Source organism: Misgurnus anguillicaudatus, chromosome 5 (assembly GCF_027580225.2).
Source record: "Misgurnus anguillicaudatus chromosome 5, ASM2758022v2, whole genome shotgun sequence".
Classification (NCBI taxonomy): domain Eukaryota; kingdom Metazoa; phylum Chordata; class Actinopteri; order Cypriniformes; family Cobitidae; genus Misgurnus; species Misgurnus anguillicaudatus.
Genome location: NC_073341.2, coordinates 14,588,415 through 14,607,506, shown reverse-complemented (window position 1 = coordinate 14,607,506; position 19,092 = coordinate 14,588,415). Strand labels below are relative to the sequence as shown.

General features: G+C 36.9%; 2 protein-coding genes across 12 annotated transcripts in view; both read left to right on the top strand.

Annotated features, from left to right (window-relative positions):
• The window catches only part of sorbs3 (sorbin and SH3 domain containing 3), a 54,810-nt gene extending 38,858 nt beyond the window's left edge, over positions 1 to 15,952 (top strand). For 7 of the 10 annotated variants that reach the window (XM_055168291.2, XM_055168293.2, XM_055168294.2 and 4 more), the window contains exons 7-21: positions 1,242 to 1,265; positions 1,666 to 1,759; positions 1,966 to 2,059; positions 4,101 to 4,169; positions 5,072 to 5,182; positions 6,080 to 6,129; positions 8,269 to 8,333; positions 10,399 to 10,451; positions 10,536 to 10,582; positions 11,199 to 11,313; positions 11,385 to 11,510; positions 11,689 to 12,180; positions 13,231 to 13,325; positions 13,414 to 13,520; positions 14,604 to 15,952. In XM_055168291.2, coding sequence (XP_055024266.2) covers positions 1,242 to 1,265; positions 1,666 to 1,759; positions 1,966 to 2,059; positions 4,101 to 4,169; positions 5,072 to 5,182; positions 6,080 to 6,129; positions 8,269 to 8,333; positions 10,399 to 10,451; positions 10,536 to 10,582; positions 11,199 to 11,313; positions 11,385 to 11,510; positions 11,689 to 12,180; positions 13,231 to 13,325; positions 13,414 to 13,520; positions 14,604 to 14,665 — 1,604 coding nt within the window. In that variant the 3' untranslated portion in view covers positions 14,666 to 15,952. The remainder of the gene's footprint in view (positions 1 to 1,241; positions 1,266 to 1,665; positions 1,760 to 1,965; positions 2,060 to 4,100; positions 4,170 to 5,071; positions 5,183 to 6,079; positions 6,130 to 8,268; positions 8,334 to 10,398; positions 10,452 to 10,535; positions 10,583 to 11,198; positions 11,314 to 11,384; positions 11,511 to 11,688; positions 12,181 to 13,230; positions 13,326 to 13,413; positions 13,521 to 14,603) is intronic. The other 3 variants (XM_055168296.2, XM_055168290.2, XM_055168295.2) reach the window with 3 other exon arrangements.
• A 771-nt stretch (positions 15,953 to 16,723) lies between these two features.
• The window catches only part of pdlim2 (PDZ and LIM domain 2 (mystique)), a 90,729-nt gene continuing 88,360 nt past the window's right edge, over positions 16,724 to 19,092 (top strand). The window contains exon 1 of one of the 2 annotated variants that reach the window (XM_055168298.2): positions 16,724 to 17,050. The gene's annotated coding sequence lies outside the window, so the exon portion shown is untranslated. The remainder of the gene's footprint in view (positions 17,051 to 19,092) is intronic. The other variant, XM_055168297.2, reaches the window with a different exon arrangement.

Sequence of the window (19,092 nt, the reverse complement as noted above, 5' to 3'; positions counted from 1 at the left end):
CTATACAGATTATCTTGAGTTTTACTGCAGTAGTTTGTAAGAAAATCAGCTTTAATGAGTGGAATGCTATGCAGAGTAATTATGTGCATTATAGTGCAAACATTACTCACCCTGTTAATGTGTTTCTATAGACACCAGCCTAATACTGAGCTTATACAGACAAAGTAGTTAATAGCAGGCTGTCATGTGAGGATCTTAACTGGTGCATTATCTCACTTTATCACTTGGTCTTTAAATAGAATGAACTATGTAGTCATATAGCAGCAATTTTATCCAATGGACTTACAGTACATTTATTAAGATGAAGAACCTATCAGTTCCCAGCCAGCAATTTTGCATTTTAAAGACATCAAAAGCCACCCAAACACAGCCTAGACGTCCAGGCCAAAAAGGCAATGTTTTGGGCTGCATGTGGACATTTTATAGACATCTAACCATCATCCAAAATAAATGAAATAAAATAAATTAATGAATTACTGTTGACTTTGCTTACATGATGGAATATAAAACATCTTACAAGTTATTTTGGCAAAAGCAACATGTAACTAAATTCAAGTGGGTTACTAATAGATGGACTATATCCTGTCTATAGACTTTGAAATGACGGCTATTTTATGCTGGGTTACAGCCCACCCTTTTAGCAACTACTCCACACCACTCATTTGAAATGTACATGACTAAATAGTTAATAGATATAGGTGCAGTGTTCTGGAGATGTTTTAGATTAATCCAGGAATAGGCAAACAAACCTTACAAAAACATTACGGGTGTGGTGTGCAAGATGTTTTTAAAATTAAAACAGCTCAAACATGCATTTTAGTCTGGGACTAGAATAAACCCTGTCCAGGAAACTACCCCATAAAGATTTATGTCATGGTGCTGTTGAATGCTTTATTCTGATTGGTTGGGAAATGTTCCATGGGTATGCAATATTTTTTTCCATAAGCGCACACCTGACCTGTCAAATGTTTTAAATTATACCACAGGGCTGTTGAATGCTTTATTCTCATTGGTTGAGAAATGTTCCAAGGTATGCATTATTTTTCGATAAACGCACACCTGACCTGTCAAAAGTCTTAAAAAATAAAAAACAACACTTTGCATCATGCCGCATTTTTGGGTGTGCATTATTTTCGAATAATTCAACGGCCCGTCGTCAACTATTCCTTATGCAGTCAAACATTTAAAGTTTACTGCAGGGTTCATCTTCTAATGAAATGTTTTGTCTATTTTACTTCTAGAGCTTGATACTGACTGGAGAGAAAGTAAGTGGCTTAACAGTGACATTTAACATTAAAACCCTATCAGTGTTTTCCTAGCCACTGTGTTCGATGGCTAAACTGGACTGTGCCACACAAACATACATAGAAAAACAACAACCTATATCAAATGCAGTGCAGTTACATTAACATTTAACTATTGTTTAACAACCAGTACAATGTTAATTTGTACTTCTGCTGTATTTCTTTAGTTTAAAATGTAATCTTTTTTAATTAATAGATTTTTAAGCATGTTTTGAATATACTTGAATATACTAAATTTTCTGAACTATGAATTAAATAATTGTGTTGTACTGTATTTAATAAAATGAAGAAATGATATTATATTGAAAAGTCTTTCAGTGATATTAATACAATGACACATTTTCTTTAACTGCCTGTATAGGGAAGCTGTCATCTTCACCTCCACCAGACTCTTCCCAACAGGACGGGCGTTCAAACCCCTTCACCCTCACCCAACATGGAGCCCTTCCCGACTGGTGAGAGAGAGAGAGAGAGAGAGAGAGAGAGAGAGAGAGAGAGAGAGAGAGAGAGACAGGGAGTTTACAAAGATAAAGAACAACACCAGGCAGGTTAGGATGTGTTGCTACATGAACCAGCAATGATTGCATAGTAAAGTGGCCTGTCTCTCTCTCTTTCTCTCTCTCTCTCTCTCTCTTTCTTCTCTCTCTGTGTTTTGTTAAAGGGCTGATCTGGACGACATAGGGAAGCACCCACAGCCGAAAAGTATATTTGACTTTGAGCCTGGTATAGGAGTGCCGGTGGAGAACCACACTCAGGTAAGAGACAACTGCTAGACTGCATGCCCTTCAAACATCATATGATCTGCTGAAACCTATTCATATGTTTACATCAACAGCAATAAAGTATAAGAACATTTTTCTCAGCTTATAAACAAAATATCTCTCTGTTTGACCTTTGTGTCGATGTGTCGCCTATGTAAACAATAGTAATAATTATTAAACTGCATGTGTGTGTTGTGTGTGTGTGTGTGTGTGTGTTAACACTGATCTTTGCAGCATCACGGTTTGCACAACATGTCTGTATTGTTTTATGATTCATTAAAAGAGTAATGCAAATCAGGCAGCAGCACAAACATGCAGCCCCAGTTCCAAACACAAGATTGTGCAACAGTCTCTGATGATCTAGAAAAGTCTTAAAGGAGCATTTCACCTGTAGAAACATTAATCTTTAAATCATAAAAAGTGCGTCATATTTGTGGTCGAAATGTAACATACATTTCGAATTTGGTGCCTATTTGACAGAGATAAGAGTAAGGGTATTTGACATGAGATAAGGTGTTTGTATTCTCATCCCCTCAACAAAGATATTTGACTTCCTGCTTTCAATGATGCAAAATGATGATTTTACATCATTGAAAGAAGGAAGTGCAACGCTGAAATCTGTATTTCTCCTGCATCAGCGGCAACTGAGGAAATGATGCACGACCATTCAAAAACATGACTGGGGTTCTAACTATACAAAGATCAATGCAAATGGGTGAAGCGTCCCTTTAAGGAACATAAATCGGCTCTGTAGAGTATTGAAAATACTGAAAACACAGTTATATCTGTCCTGTCCATATCTCAAACTGCCATGATCGCTAGAAAATATACACAAACACTATCTATGATCATGCCATAACACCATTACATTAACAGGTTTCCTGTTAAATTATTAATGGCTTGTTTGTGATGCTGTGTGACACATGTCTGTCAGTCAAGAACAACAGATGCTGTACACTTTATAAGCAACATAAAATTTCTTGCATAAATGTCCTCTATAGCATTTAGGTCATAGGCACACGATAGCTTGTAAATCATACAGACTACTTTTATTGTGTTTTATCTTTTTTCTGAGGTTTACTGATGTTATGCAATTGGTAATGCATTAAAATAATATGCAATAATATATATTGTTTTCTGATTTTATAAATGTTTTAAAAGCATCCTCACTATATGAAACAGTTTTGTGCATTGACTCCCCATCTACACAGTCTAACCTGTAATTTGGATTATTACTATTAGTTTAGCGATGTTTAGTGGCATCTAGTGGTGAGATTGTGAATTGCAACCAACAGCTCAGTCCTCAGCTCACCCCTCCCTTTCGAAGCGCATAGAAAAGCTACGGTTACCACAGGACAAACATGTCATTGTCTAAAACAACGTAATGACAAAACCCAATCTATAGAGCAGTTTGTCTGTTTAGGGCTACTGTAGAAACACGCCGGTGACTCCCATGTAAGATGACCCACGGTGTATGTAAATAAAAATGGCTCATTCTAAGGTAATCATTTTGGGTAATCATTTTAATACACCACTGGTAATAAAATAATGTGTTCATGTCAAGAGATCTTTCTAGAAGTTACACAAAGTTAAGCATTTTTCAAATGCTAAATATGCCATTTCATTATGTCCGGATTAGTTTAAAATACTACCCTGCAAGAATGAAAGAAACGATTGTTTGGTCTTTAGTTATGGGGATGTATGAAGCAGAGGTGACTTGTGATTTTTATTAAACATATTAGACAATTGTGGTTTTAGTAATTTGAGAAATTTAACATCATGATTTATGTAAGTGCTGTCCAACATTGTTTCTTCACTTCAGTCTGTTATTCTTCACTCCTTTCAATGTCTCTAGTAATATCAACAGAAGCATATAAACATATTTGAAACAGTGTCACTCAATTATATTATGAAAGGGTAAAAATTTAATTATGAGTCCATTATAAATAGTTTTTTTTTATCTTAATGTGGCCTCAACATACTATACATTGTTGTAATCTCACTGTTATTTAGTTTTTGATTTGTTTTTCCACAGTCATTAAAGCCAGAGTCACAGTCGCCCTTACATCACCAAACACTGAAACCTCATTCCCCATCTATAGAGGTGAGCATCTGCCCTCATATTCCTCAGCACACATCTGAATATATCTTGAATTTATACTGCATCAGCAATCTCTAATAATAATAGAATAGAGAAAGTTGTGCAGTAGCTCATTGTTAAATTTGTAAAGAGTTTACAGTAAAATCTTAAAAAGGAAATTGAAATTTAGATTTATCTTCCACCCATTATGCAATTTAAATATTTAGTTTTGCAGAATTGGGGATCTACCCACATACTTTGGAGCAAATTCAAAAAAAAATTTTTACAGAACATTTTGAAAACTTATTTATATATTTTTTTTACAAATTTTATAGAGCTGGGCATAGATTAATCTAGATTAATCTCATACAAAATAAAAGTATTTTTTTGCATAACATATGAGTTTGTGCTGTGTATAATTATTATGTATATATAAAAACACACACATTCATGTATGTATTTAAGAAACATTTACATATATATATATATATATATATATATATATATATATATATATATATATATATATATTATATTTATATTTTCATGTATTCTAAATTATATATAAATAAAAAATGATATTTAAATAAAACATTTCTTAAATGTATACATATACATAATATTTACATACATCACAAACTCATATATTATACAAAAAATTAGTTTTGGACCCACCAGTGGGTCTGCAGAGTTTAAGGGTTAAGAAACATTTTCTACCATCAAGTACTTCATTAATTCAACTAAATGTAATCAGGCTTATAAATAAATACCAGTTCATTCTGGATTTTATGATGTACACCTTTTGACAATGAACAAAAACATCAAACCTTCCATTCCTCACATGGATTTTCAACATAACCACACCCTGCATTGCCATCACTATACATAATCTCATACGTGTCATATGGTTGTCATGGCGTTGCCAGGCGACATTGGTTTCGGAGCTGAATCGATTTGAGGCGGAGCTGGACTCAGATATCCGTGGTCTAGAGAGGAAGTTGTCACAGAAGCAGCACCAGCGGCGAGGAAGGGGTGAGGTACTGACCCTTCCTCTGACCAATCCTCCAAAATCTAAATCCTATTTCCTTCCCTGGATCCAGCATGACTTATCACTTTAATCGCTTGTAATCCTGTATTGCACACCTACATGTAGTCCAAAATTGCACATATGCCTAACTGTGTTGTACAATTGTTACAAGGCAAATAATAATGCTAAATGAAAATTGAATGATGGTGAAAATAAGATGTGTTTTGGTTACCCCTCTAAATGTTTTTCCATCTTTCGGACCTCTGTCCAGACTTTAGTCATCCATTATAACTTCACTGTTTTCCGTAAAAATTCCCACACCACTCAGACAAGGTATTAGTTTTAAGCTCCTGCGTGTTACGCCAAAAAGCAGTCAAAGACTTTTTCGCATCCTGACAGCTGTGCATGCTGATCCTCTCTGTCACTTCCTGTCATGCTGAACAGCCAAAATCCATGGCCACCACCACGCATTTCACATCTGCTCCATAAATCTTGCATTTCGACAAGCACATTGACTTTCATTGTACTGAAAACAGCAGACAGGACATGCTTTTAACTTAAGAAAGAAAGAAAGCCATAGACTTTACGAAAACATTAAATTAAATGATAAATCTTCTACTACATAGTCTAAAACTAAAATATGAACGTGCACCTTTAAAGGCTTTCACACTGTGCTAATATTTGTAGAAATCTTTGCTGATGACATCACCTGTCGCATGTGATTCAGATATGTAATGTATCTGGGGGAGTTTAGGACCCAGGGGAAACTTGAAACTTTCTATGCAGGAATGGCCACCGCCTCTTTGAGATTTTCACAGAGCTGCTCCCAAATACTCCTGATTTAACTGTGTCCTAGGGTGAGTGTGTATGTGCAGGTGCATGAACTCACTGTGATTTCAATTAACAGGAGACCAAACCCAACACGAAAGGACCAGAAGAGAACAGACCTGAGAACAGGTGAGTCTGTCTGTGTTTATGTCTATGTTTTTTATAATGTTGTTGAGTGTCTGTACACTGGAGACCAAATGATTTCTATGTTTCTAATTTGCTACATTTATTCTATTAAAATAAATAACTAACTTAGTGACATTTTTAATTAAGAATGAACATGAATTTCACAATTTGTGTGTATTTGGTCTCCCTATTGACAGTGTGAATTTAAGCTATGAACTTCAAGTTTGTGTATAAACCAATGATCCATGTTAATTCCAGCATAATCTGAGAATGGTCCATCATTGTGTTCAATAAAAAAGGCAAATCTAATCTTTTACAAAAAATGAAACATCCATATACTGTATAATGTGATTATTGACCTACAAAATAGTATAGATATATATCACTGTGCTAGATACATTACATTAGTTTCTAAGTTTCAGCTGTAGTCTATTTTTTTGTGTTTTTATGCCTATATGTGCATGTGCACAGTTATGTTATGTCCGGTTTAGTTCACCATACATATGTTTTTTTAATCCAACAGGTTTTTCTTCATAATTCTTAGTGTTTTGTGCATTTATACAGAAATTGCTCAATAATGCCTCAATCTTATTAAAGATACAATGTGACTAAATGCACTAGACCCTGTTTTTCGGTCCGTTATTAAGGTCATATGACATGTCTGGCCTCCTCGTCTGATTGGTTAATTGTTGACTTTTTGGCCGTCGGCCCACATACCGCCCCCATGCTGAGCTGTTTGTGTGCGTAGTTGCGTTTATGTCGATGTTTGCGTGGATGTCACGGTCTTAACTTTCATGCTTGAACTTGTTCAATCTGTTAACAGGCTGTTTGTTTTTACTGTACTAGTAAATGATTTCTTTTATGTTGGGCTAATCTGATTGTTTAATGCTATTGCTATTATTACAGAACATTACACAAGTCGTTTATGGTTTAACTGTATCAAATACATTTCAAGTAGGCTACCTTCCCAACATTATTTCACCTTCTCTGAATCAATGCTTCTCAAATGAGGCGTATGGACACAGCAGAGCTATAAAAGGCAAAGTTTGGTCCTTAAGAGTTGAGATCCTCATTCGGACACTTTTAGCTTCAATGTTTGCTCGGCCAGGGGCCCGGTAGAATATCTCCTACATCTCAGAGACACATTCTTGAATCTGTTTTCACATTGATGAGCTCATATTGCCTCCTTTAGCTCCCGCTGACTACCTCTCCACCCACAAAATGCCAAAAATGCCACATTGCTACAAAACTTGTAATGATACAGAGTGAGGAAAGTTTTACGGCTTCCTTTTTTCTGGAATGATTATTAACCTGGGGCTGAAAATCTGCTAACAACAGGAACTGGGTTTAGTAGTGTTTATGGAACAGCTTGTTACTTTTTTCAACTTGGTTGTTTATAAAATTACTTGTTTTTTAACATAAGGACCCAGGAGAAAGCTCTAGTACTAAAGTCTCTCAGGTTTTTCACATGATCATAAATATTACAATGTTTTAAACTGGTTTGGTATCTTTATAGCCAAGGCAGTCCATCTGTTGTTTTTGTGGCATGCAGCCCAGAGGAACATTTTATTGCAAGCTTGTCTTTTAAAGAAATAGTTCACAGAAAAATGAAAATTACCCCATCATTTGCTCACCTTAATGTCATTCTAGGTGTGTCCTAGGTGTAAATGACTTTCTTTTTCACCCGAACACATTTAGAGTTACAATAAGTAATATCCTGGCTCTTCACGCAACTCACGTCATACACAAAAAAATGTTACCATATAAAAAATGGTGGCAGGCCTGTCTCATGTCGGTAAGACAATTGTGGGTTCTCATATAACGATCGCCTCATGTCTTCGGTAATGCCATGCTGCCATTTCTGATATAGATGTGTTTATAAATAATACTCAGTGGCCATGGCTTTATCAGTGTGATGTCACATTAACAAGAGAATCAAAACAGCATGTCTAATGAGACTGCTTTGGTTTAATAGGAATTAAAAAGAAGGACAGGGTGGATTTTTTTTCATTGTAGGGTTGTTGTGGGTCTGCCAACACACATTTATGTCCAAACACCTTGTAAAAGTGGATTTTGCATATTACTTAAGTATGCTTTAATACAGTATGCTGTTGTAATTGTGATTTTCTAAATTTTTTACAGATCTCCCATAATCCCCTGCTCCGCTGTAAAGCAGGGCACAACACCTAGCTTCATACATGCTTATGGTAAGAAATTTGTCTTCTCGTCCCCTCCCCTACTGCATTTCCTATTTCCTTCATTGTACTCAGCAGCACTCGCCACTCCTTTCCTCTGATTTCTCCACGTTTTACGCAAATACTACACGGACAGCGTAAACAAAACTATGCAAAACAACAAACAGAAATGGAGCTTGTCAGGACAGGAAATGCATATCAAGCAACAGCATGCATGTTTTGATTATATATTAGCCATGAGGTTCATTCAGAAACAATCTGCCGCTTTAAACAGTAACATGCACGGAGCTTAAACCCAATTCGTATGTTCATGATTAATTTAGTTTAATTCGCAACTAATTTATGTTAAATATAAACCTTATGGGGCAGTTTCCTGAACAGAGCTTATCCTAGTCCCAGACTAAAATGCATGTTTGAGCTCTTAATTTAAAAACACCCTGCATTGACATATCGAACCATATGGTATATATGTGCCATTGCTTTGTTTCAAGATGCTCACCTGTAATGTTTTTTTGTAAATTGTTTTTTATGTTTGTAAAAACTATTTAAATGTCCTAATTAGGGCTGTCAAAAGATTAATTGCGATTAATCGCATACAAAATAAAAGTTTGTGTTTGCATAATATATTTGTGTGTGTATTGTGTGTAATTATGTGTATATAAATACGCACATACTATAAATGTAAGAAAATATTTATTTATGTATATACCTGTATATATTTTTAAATTAAAGCAACACTATGTAGTTTTTTTACCTTTAAATAATGTCTCTAAAATTATTTCAGTGATAGAACAACTTTTAACTGGACAAATTGTACTGTTGCTGCAACCTGAGCAGCCTCCTAGCTGCTACAAGCACACTCTGAAAGTCGAGGTGGAGGGTAGAGCACAAAGCCCCGCCCCTCCCCCTGCCTGCAGAAGAGTGTCTGATACCAGGCATTGTTGCGCTTTTCAACCACATGGGGGAGCTGTAAGTCATTTTTACATGGAAACTACATAGTGTTGCTTTAATATATAATATAACGTTATTTAAAAATCTAAATATTCATACATGCATACATACATATAAATGTTTCTTAAAGGGGACAGTTCACAAGACTTTTTTAAGATGTCAAATATGTCTTTGGTGTTCCCACCAAAATATCATACAGATAAGTAATTATAGCAAGTTAAAATTGTCACTTTGTAGGTGTGTACAAAAATGTGCGTTTTGGGTATGTCCGTAAACATGCGAATGAGCTGATCTCTGCACTAAATGGCAGTGGCGTGGTTGAATAGTGCAGATTAAGGGGCGGTATGATCCCCTTCAGACATCACCAGGGGAGCATCACATGCTTGCAGAGAATGGTTTACCAAAACTAAGTTACTGGGTTGATCTTATTCACATTTTCTAGATTAATAAAAGCACTGGGAATTATATCACTTAAACATGAAAAAAAGAGATTTTTATATATGATGTTACATATTTTGAAAGACACAGGTTAATAACCTAATCTCTTGGGATCCAATAGTATTATACATGCTCTATTCTGATGGTATTATGTTGTTGTTGTTTTCATCATGATCTTATTGGTTACTCTCTCTTCATTATACTGTATAGACGGTTTCAGCAGTAACAAGATAAACAAGCGACTGTCGCGGCCCGCAGTAACTTCCGGTAAACTCCGCTAATAATAAATAACAACAAAATACTTTACCAGACGTGTATCACGTACGTCCGATGAAACCGTCAATATAGTATTGGCGCACTTTCCTCTTGGCTTAAATAATTAAAGCAAGTATAATAAACTTTCAAACGTCCAAAAATAAAGTCGGATATGCCAATCCATTTATTAACATAATGAAAAGTAAAACATTTCTCAAAATAAACTTAACTCTCAGTATCCATGATTTGCTTTTACGCCGTGTCTCACGGTCAAAAACCATGCACCTCGCTGTGCGCCACACCTGCAATAATTAGCCACCGTCTTAAGAAGCCTTGTGGCAGATCGCAGCGCCAACCCATGCCAATACACAGAATGGCTCCAACATACAGTATGGACTGTTATCTCATATCTGATCTTTGGTTCCCTCTACAGATCAAATGACGGATCAAAAGATGGATTTCCCACCTAAGAAAGACGACAGGAAGGTATTTGTTCTTTTATCTATAAAGTTTAAATAAAAAGTACAGTTTTTAGACATATATTATAATGCAAAATGTTTATCTACGCAGATGAAAGCGGCGCGAGCCAAATTTAATTTTCAAGCACAGTCGCCAAAGTAAGTAGGTGCAAACTCCCTTACTGACACAAGCTTAATATGTATAGAGAGATACATTATGGGATGGTTTCCCGGACAGGGCATATCCTAGTCCCAGACTAAAATGCATGTTTGAGCTGCCTTAATTTAAAAACACCTTATATTGCCATATCTTAATATATATCAGTGCCATTGTTTGGTCTCAAGATGCACACCAGTACTGTTTTTTGTAAGGTTTGTTTATTATACAATAAACGTTACTATTTGTATCAGCGCTATATTGGCTCAACCAGTGGCACAAGTTGGGGGGTGAGACTACCGCTGTGTCCGAAATTGTGTACTGTGACAGAATGTACTGAATTAAATGAAGTACCTACTGATTTACATTTACACATTTGTAACCTATGACATTTTGCGCTGCTAATGCAATGCTGTACCACTGAACTATTTCTGTGGTATTTTTATTAGATTTACTTTTCACCTACTGTTTTACAAATACTACAGTATGTATTCGGACCTCACATACTGATTTTCACCTACTATCTATAGTATGGAAGTGGGTCTGATCAATAGATGACTGTAAGAGTGTATATTTATACCCCCTGAGCAATCATTATTTTCATCTTTGTCCTCTCAGAGAGCTGACCTTACAGAAAGGTGATGTAGTGTACATACACCGGCAGGTGGACGCCAACTGGTATGAAGGAGAGCATCATGGGAGAGTGGGAATCTTTCCCACCACCTATGTGGAGGTATGGCTGTGTGGGATTTTGAAATGCGATTACCTGTTTTTGTTACATTAACCATTTTCTTTTCTTTCTAGATTATTCCTTCAACAGAAAAACCAACTCCAATAAAGTCGCCCACTGTCCAGGTGCTGGAATATGGAGAAGCAGTAGCCCTGTTCAACTTTAATGCGGACCTACCCGTGGAGCTTCCCTTTAAAAAGGTGGCAGAAATATTAAACAATACACCACAGAAGAAGAAAATGATACTTGGTTGTTATTGCTAATATTCAGATTGATGTTTTTGTTACTCCTATCAATCATACACAGGCCTGATTTTAGTCATCTTTGTCCAGTTCACTTTGTTTCCTTTCTCTTACCCGTTTCTTGTTTTGGGTTCAGGGTGAAGTCATCTCTATAGTCAGGCAAGTGGATGATCACTGGCTGGAGGGTCGTATCGCCGGCACCAACCGCAGTGGGATCTTTCCAATCAACCACGTCCAGGTCAACAAACTGCCCCGCACTAAATCCAGTGATGATTATCCTTCCTCGCCTCTCTCACCCAGCGCTACCTCAGAGTCCCTCAGCCCCGGCCGGCCGCTGCACTCTCCCCTGTCTCCCTCCACACGCTCCCCTGAGTCTCCTCTTTCACCTCACAAACACTCCAGCCAATCACGCTCCCCTCTGTCACTTGCACAGCCCACCTCCCCAAAACACTTTCTGTATTCGCCTGCCGTCACTTCATCCACCGCACCCACGGGCAACCGGAGCGGATCACTGCACCCTCACAGCCCAGGCACCAGATCACCTGTGTCATCATCCAATCATGTGCTGACATCTCCCCAGGGTCCAGGACTGCCACTGAACAACAACTATAACTCGCACATCACACAGGTTTGTATAAAACACCACGCGTTAACATGTTACATAGAGACTGATATACAAGTTAGTTTAAAGGTGCAGTGTGTAAATTTTAGCGGCATCTAGTGGTGAGGTTGCGAATTGCAACCAACGGCTTAGTCCACTGCTCACCCCTCGCTTTTGAAACACATAGAGAAGCTACGGTAGCCACCACCGGACAAACATGTCATCGCTGGAGACAACTTAGTAAACAAATTGTCCGTTAAGGGCTTCTGTAGAAACATGGCGGCACAAAATGGCAACTTCCATGTAAGGGGACCCTCGGTGTATGTAGATAAAAAACGTCTCGTTCTAAGGTAATAAACACATAACGGTTCATTATTAAAGGTCTTTATACACCCCTGATAATATAGTTTTGTATATTATTTTGCATTTCTGTCAAGAGATCCTTCTAAAAATTACACACTGCACCTTTAAAGAAAGAGTAAACCGTCTTTAAATGAATTGTAATGACTTGACCAGGGGTCTCCAACCTTTTTGTGAGCAAGGGCTACCACAATGGATAAAACAAGCTGGAAGGCTAATTTTTGATATTTATCTACTCAAAAAGCTTTTGTTTTACTTGTTGATTCCATTTGATTTTACTTTTTGATATGTTTTATAATTGTTTAAAGTGTTAACATACATAAAAGAAGCCAAGCTAATATAAAAATATGCAATAAATAAATATTACTATTGAGACTATTAATATAATGTGCTTTGGCGGGCACCTCACAGACTGTGCGGGCAATCTGGTGCCCATGGGCACCATGTTGGAGACCACTGGGCTAGACCAATACATTAAAACAAGGAAATATGACTTTTTGTACTAATAATTTAACAAGGCCAATCTCTCAAATTTTATTCAAAATCCTAAAACAAAGTTTTAAATGGGACTTTTGGACCTTGTAAATCAGTCACCCTTGTCTATAGATGATAGCTGTCCATTGAAAAACCTATATTGGAGTGAATGGTTGTAAATATTTAGTCAAATTGTATCGTGATCTTGCAGTATTTGAAACGTTTTTTAAATAACATTTTTAGGATGGACCCAAAACCCAATCTCCACAGCCAAAATCCCAGATTAAGATTCATTCAACATCACCGTCTTCTGTTTCTACAGTGATCCCACGACAACCGTGAGCACCTAATACAATGTTCATAAATGTTTACCAAAATAATGCAGACACAGAAATAAAACTATTTATTGTTTTTTTATTCATACAGGTATAAAGCAGTTTACAATTATAATCCCCAGAATCGAGACGAGCTGGAATTGAAGGAGGGAGACATCGTACAAGTGATTGAGAAATGTGATGACGGCTGGTTTGTAGGTAATGGCCCTTTAAGAAAATGACCCACTCCTGGAAAATGGATATTAACATTGAGATATCAAGAATAGACAAAATATAAGCAAAATTCATCGATTAAAGATTTGATGTCACTAACCTGGCCAACGTTATAAATCTAGTTATTATTCACAAGTGCTCATCTGGGTATCTAAACATTTTTCAAGTGAACTGTTTTATCATCTCTATAATGTATGTGCATGTTAAAATAAGGACCTTTCATTTGCTGCCCTCTATTGGCCAATACTCGGATGACAACATCGGATGATTTTCTGTGGGCATCTAATGCATTATGAGCATTGTCTTTTACTATGTTTAGGGTTCCCATGGGTCCTTAAAATTCTTGAAAGTTTGTGAATCTTGGGGAAAAAAATGCAAGGCCTTGGGAAGTTTTTGAAAATATACATACAGGTCATTAAAGGTGCTTGAATCTGTTTTATGCAAGAAAAAATCCATATTATTCCCTGTGTAGTGTAGGATAATAAACTGTTCGCTTTAAATGCTTATATCTTCTGTATGCGAATGTTGATTCATACCAAAATGCTTTTTGCATAGTTGTGTTTGACACATCGTCTTGGGTTACGTATGTAACTGTTGTTCCCTAAGAAGGGAACAAGACGCTGCTCTCCCTTGCCATACTTCCTGCGTCCCTGTAACGCCATCTTTGGCAATATTTCAGATAGCAATATTCTTCCTGGCTCCCGCATCACCCTGTCTTTGTCGTTAAGCCTCATCATTGGTTGAATTTTATATACACATTCAGACGCACTTACCCCTGGAGGTGTCCCGAAAGTGTCATCGCAGTGACGCAGTGCGAGTTCCCTTGAAAGGGAACTGTAACAATGTATTTTTAAAGGTAACACAATGTAACCTTGCTCTCACTTGAAATGTGTCCCCACATTAAGTCCTTGAATTTGAGGGTATTGGACCTGGAAAGTCCTTGAAAGGTCCTTGAATTTGAAGGTGTGGGAACCCTGTATGTTACAGTTTTATAGATTTATATTTTGTGTTTGTTTAGACATTTGTTTAGTTGTGTAAATGAGCGTTTTATATTTCCCTTTTTTCCAGGTACGTCTGAACGGACACATGCCTTTGGCACTTTTCCTGGCAACTATGTGGCACCAGTTTAAGAGCTCCCACCAATTCATCACAGCAATTTCCTGATTATTGCATACACAGCCACTGTCACTAAAGACTCTATTTACTGCAAAGCCCTCTTCACATCTATATAAACAAATACGCACAAGTTTCAGTTTTTCTTCACATCTTACACATTATATGCAAAGCAGGTATGCATGTGCACTTCTCACTGTGTTACTGTGGTACCTGTGCAACCACGGTAACACACGCAGACTTCTCCAGATGATGGACACAGAAGAGTTTGTCACAGTATGATCACTCACGATTAGAGAAAGACTACGCGTGCTGGATGTGTAATGAAATCATTGATGCATGGTGCTTTGAAAATCTTGGATTTTTCTTTAAAAAAGCACCAAAGCCTGGCTGCTGGACTTCAAAACAACCACAAATTGTTCGAAACAACTATGATTTAACATCTTTGAAAGGTTTATTTTCTTTTTTTCAGAATTGTAACAACATTGCTCATGAACTCTACAAATTGTGAGGATACAGGGCTAATGCTTGGATCTGACATGGTCAAAACTGTCTTTTTTATTTTTCACAATTGTGACTTTCTTTTTGTGTTTGCTGGGCTGACCACAACGTCATATTAACAAAAACACTAGTGCCGTTTTTACAATCGTTATATGAAATGTCTGCAAATGCTTCATGCGGTTGTCTTAAAGTGTTAAATCTGTCTGTGTAATGTTCACGTTTATTGTGTAACAAACTCGGCATGCATTTATCCTAAAAGTATAAGACAAAGAAAGTGTTGTTTAACCTCTTTTGTATGGGTAAGTCTCCTGTTCAGTGATAACAATTTGGTTTAACAATGATCTTGGTTTAAAGTCTAAGTTTTGTCTGGTCTTGAACTCCTATTTGGTCTCGAATGCTTTTTCAATCCATATTAAATTAACATTTAATTCAACATATTCATTTCTAACACTAATTTATGCAGGATTAGTCCTGATCTGAGAGAGATTTGACTGGTATAACTCAGGTTGTCATTATTGGTTAAAACGCAAGATCCTGAGGATTTTTCACAGTGGGTTAAAGTTGGAAGATATTTTTTTAAAGATGCCATTTTCTAATAATTTAAGTTTCATAATCAACTCATTGTCTTGCTTTAATTGTCTGGGAACTGAAATAACTGATTGCATTTGTATAGATTATCGCACAGTTATCAAATATGGTGATGATAAAGATAATATATTTTTATTGACCACACAATGTATTGCAGTAGCCTATGTAAGGTACTCACAGTTTTGATAATGATAAATGAAATAAATGGTTAAAAATACATCTACATCTGTTTTATTCATATGGCACAATTTTCCTCATGGTAAACAAGTCCAATATACTTTACAAATGTTTCCGTTGTCATTCATCAACTGTCTGTCATGAGTCAACACATATTTATAAAGCACCGAAATAATTAACCTTTGATGACAAGGACATAATGACAAATATCTTTATGAGATAATACCATGTAATTTATATTATAATAACTTTTATATATTTAACATGAAGATAAACCTTTTTGAACATCTCTGTTAAGTCTTTTATTGTACATGTCTGATGCAGAATGACTTAGAACCGAACATATGAGATCTGCACAGGTCTCAGGTAAAATAAAGAATCTTAACAAAACAATTTTAAAACATCCAACAAAATGTTTACATCTGAACAATATGTCTTGAGACATTTACATGTATTACTATGGCAGGAACATGTGACCAGAGCATAGTCTGACCATCCTTTCCATAGTCTTTGCAAGTGAGTCCCCTAGCTAGCCCCTCTGTCATTATAAGGTCGCCAATTTATATGTTTGTGCTTTTAGGGGGTCCCTATAGGACTAGGAAATCTGGGACCACCCCAAACCCTCTTAATTCAAACATTGATTGAGCTGTGCGCATTGCTCTTCCAATTGAGCTACTGGGAAAGGTGAGCCTGCGTAACTATCGTCTGTAGATGGCGCAAAGGAGTCTCGAAGTGTTTGGAGTTAAAATCATATTTCTGTTTCATCCCACCTACTGGACACGCCTCGCGTGCCACCCTCGCGTGCCCACCCCGCGGGCTTTATTTTGACAGCAACACGTGGCACGCGAGCGAGTAGAGCACAGATGATGCTCCGACCGTCACGGCGGATGACATTCTCAGGAGAAGTTTGAGAAAACTGGGCGGCGTGGGAATTTGGTCGCTGCCTTAAAACAACACCGGGCAGGTCTACGCGAGTAAAAGACGACGAGAAGAGTGAATTACTTCAGAAGATTAGCGTCTCCTTCACGCTCACGCAGAAAGCGTGCGTGCTTTTGACGTCATCCTCACACAGGTGTCAATCACGGCGCTGCGGTTACTACGCCTCATTGCACCTGCACGCCGATTCTTTCATCCAGGTAAGCGTTACGTTTCTGTGTGTTGAATCTGTTTTTTAGAAATATTTAGAGTTTGTGTACGGCTATTGATGTGTTTTCGTAATTGTGTATAAGAAGTAGTCAGTTATATTTCTTCAAGTGACACGCGAGACTCATGACATCGGTTTCAGCATCCTTCCTTCACGCGGCACGCCGCCTGTGCCACTGCTTTATCGAAAATAAACCGAGTTAAACTAAACTTATTCAGTCGTACGGCTAAAGTGTTGTCAACTTTTATTTAATTTACAACAGCTGTAATTTTGTACACAACACATACTTGAATAACTTGACGTTTTTCAGTGCTGTGTGTGTGTCCTCATGTTGTCAGACTTAAAAAGCTGCTTACCTGTGGCGTCTATCAAGATATGGGTCACTATGCCCAAAAATGCTTTTGAGGAAAAGTTTTTCATATTATTGTTTGTTAGGAACATATACACTAACACTAGTGTCCATATGCCTTGTGATGTCCAAAGATGCTGCCTAGGTAGGCGGCTGACTGTGTTATGAGACATACCCTGTTGTTAGCTTTAAATAAACTTTATTTTATTCTTGTCCTATAAACATTCAAACATCCCTTAGCTTTATTTTTATGATATGCTATAAAGAGCTTTACTCTGGGAAGGACTGTAATGTTTTAGTTTAAATATAGTAATGAAGAATAATGACAGGTTACTATAAAAATTTATGAAATAATGATTTGTATAGAGTATCTTTACTAGATGTTCAAAAAACACTTAAAGGGATAGTTCACCCAAAAATGATTCTGTCATTTTCTTTCATTTTCAAACCTCTCTAAATTTATTTTTTCTAAAGAAAACAGAGAAAGATATTTGAGAAATATTTGTGACCAAACTGATCATGAGCCCCATTAACTCCCATAGCAGAATAAAATAATTCAATGGAAGTGAATGGGGCTCATGAACGTTTGGTTCCCTCAAAATATCTTCCTTTGTTTTCATCAAAACAAAGAAATGCATACAGGTTTGTAACAAGGGTGAGTAAATGATAAAAATTTCAATTTTGGGTGAACTATCACTTTAGAAGACAATATCAGTCACTATTGAGAACATCAAACTCGCTGTTGGGTAACCTGAGCACATAAAAGTTTTGAGGCTGGGCTCTGTTGAATGTAAATGATGACTGGGCAGTACTTTTGAATGGATGGGAAAAAGCCAGACGTGTCTATCTGCGCACGTGTCTGCACAAAGACCAAACCCATTGACAGCTCAACAGAGAGCAGAGATGCTTTTGTATTTCTGTATTGTCTCCATTGCACAATCCCTCTTTTTTTTTTAACCTTCTCTGTATTCCCCTAACACTTCTATCAGCCTAAAACACATTCCTCCACTCCATTTAATGCTAATTGGCATCACATCCACACATTAAAAAAATAGTGGTTAAACAAGCACACGAGGGACGGACCATGTGTAGAAGTTTGTGAATGGTGTTCCAGTTTGGAGAACTGTAGAGACTGATTTTTGCATGTGGGTATTCCATATGGATATGATTATTGCTGGTCATTGTCAACTGTACGAGACACAAAATCCATGGAGGAATATACACCAAGCCATGTAATGCAGTGGTGTTCATGGTTTTTATTCATTTGATTACACTGGAAAGTAACATCAAGAACAAATGGATATTTGTTCTTCAAATATTGTTAAAATTCGTTCTCAGACTGTTCTTTTTTTAAGGGCAGCAGTTGAACACAGTTTGCTTTGATCATCATCTTTAAAGTGAAGCACAACTCGCATGTTAAATTACTCAGGAAATGTCACTCTGAGTCTGATATGATCTGTTTTCAACTTCAGATTATGAAAGAGTCCTTATGTATTTCACTTTGTCATCTTTATCATGGCCTTCATTTGCGCTTTTTGACACTTCATGCTTTTGACAAGCAGTTTGGCTTCTTTCTAATCTATCCTGTCTGATATAATTACTGCAAATTAGTGGTTGACTGTTTCAGTTCCTGTTCACTTTCGATGTCTCGTTCCCTCTTGTTTGAGCATCTGCTTGTTTGTGCA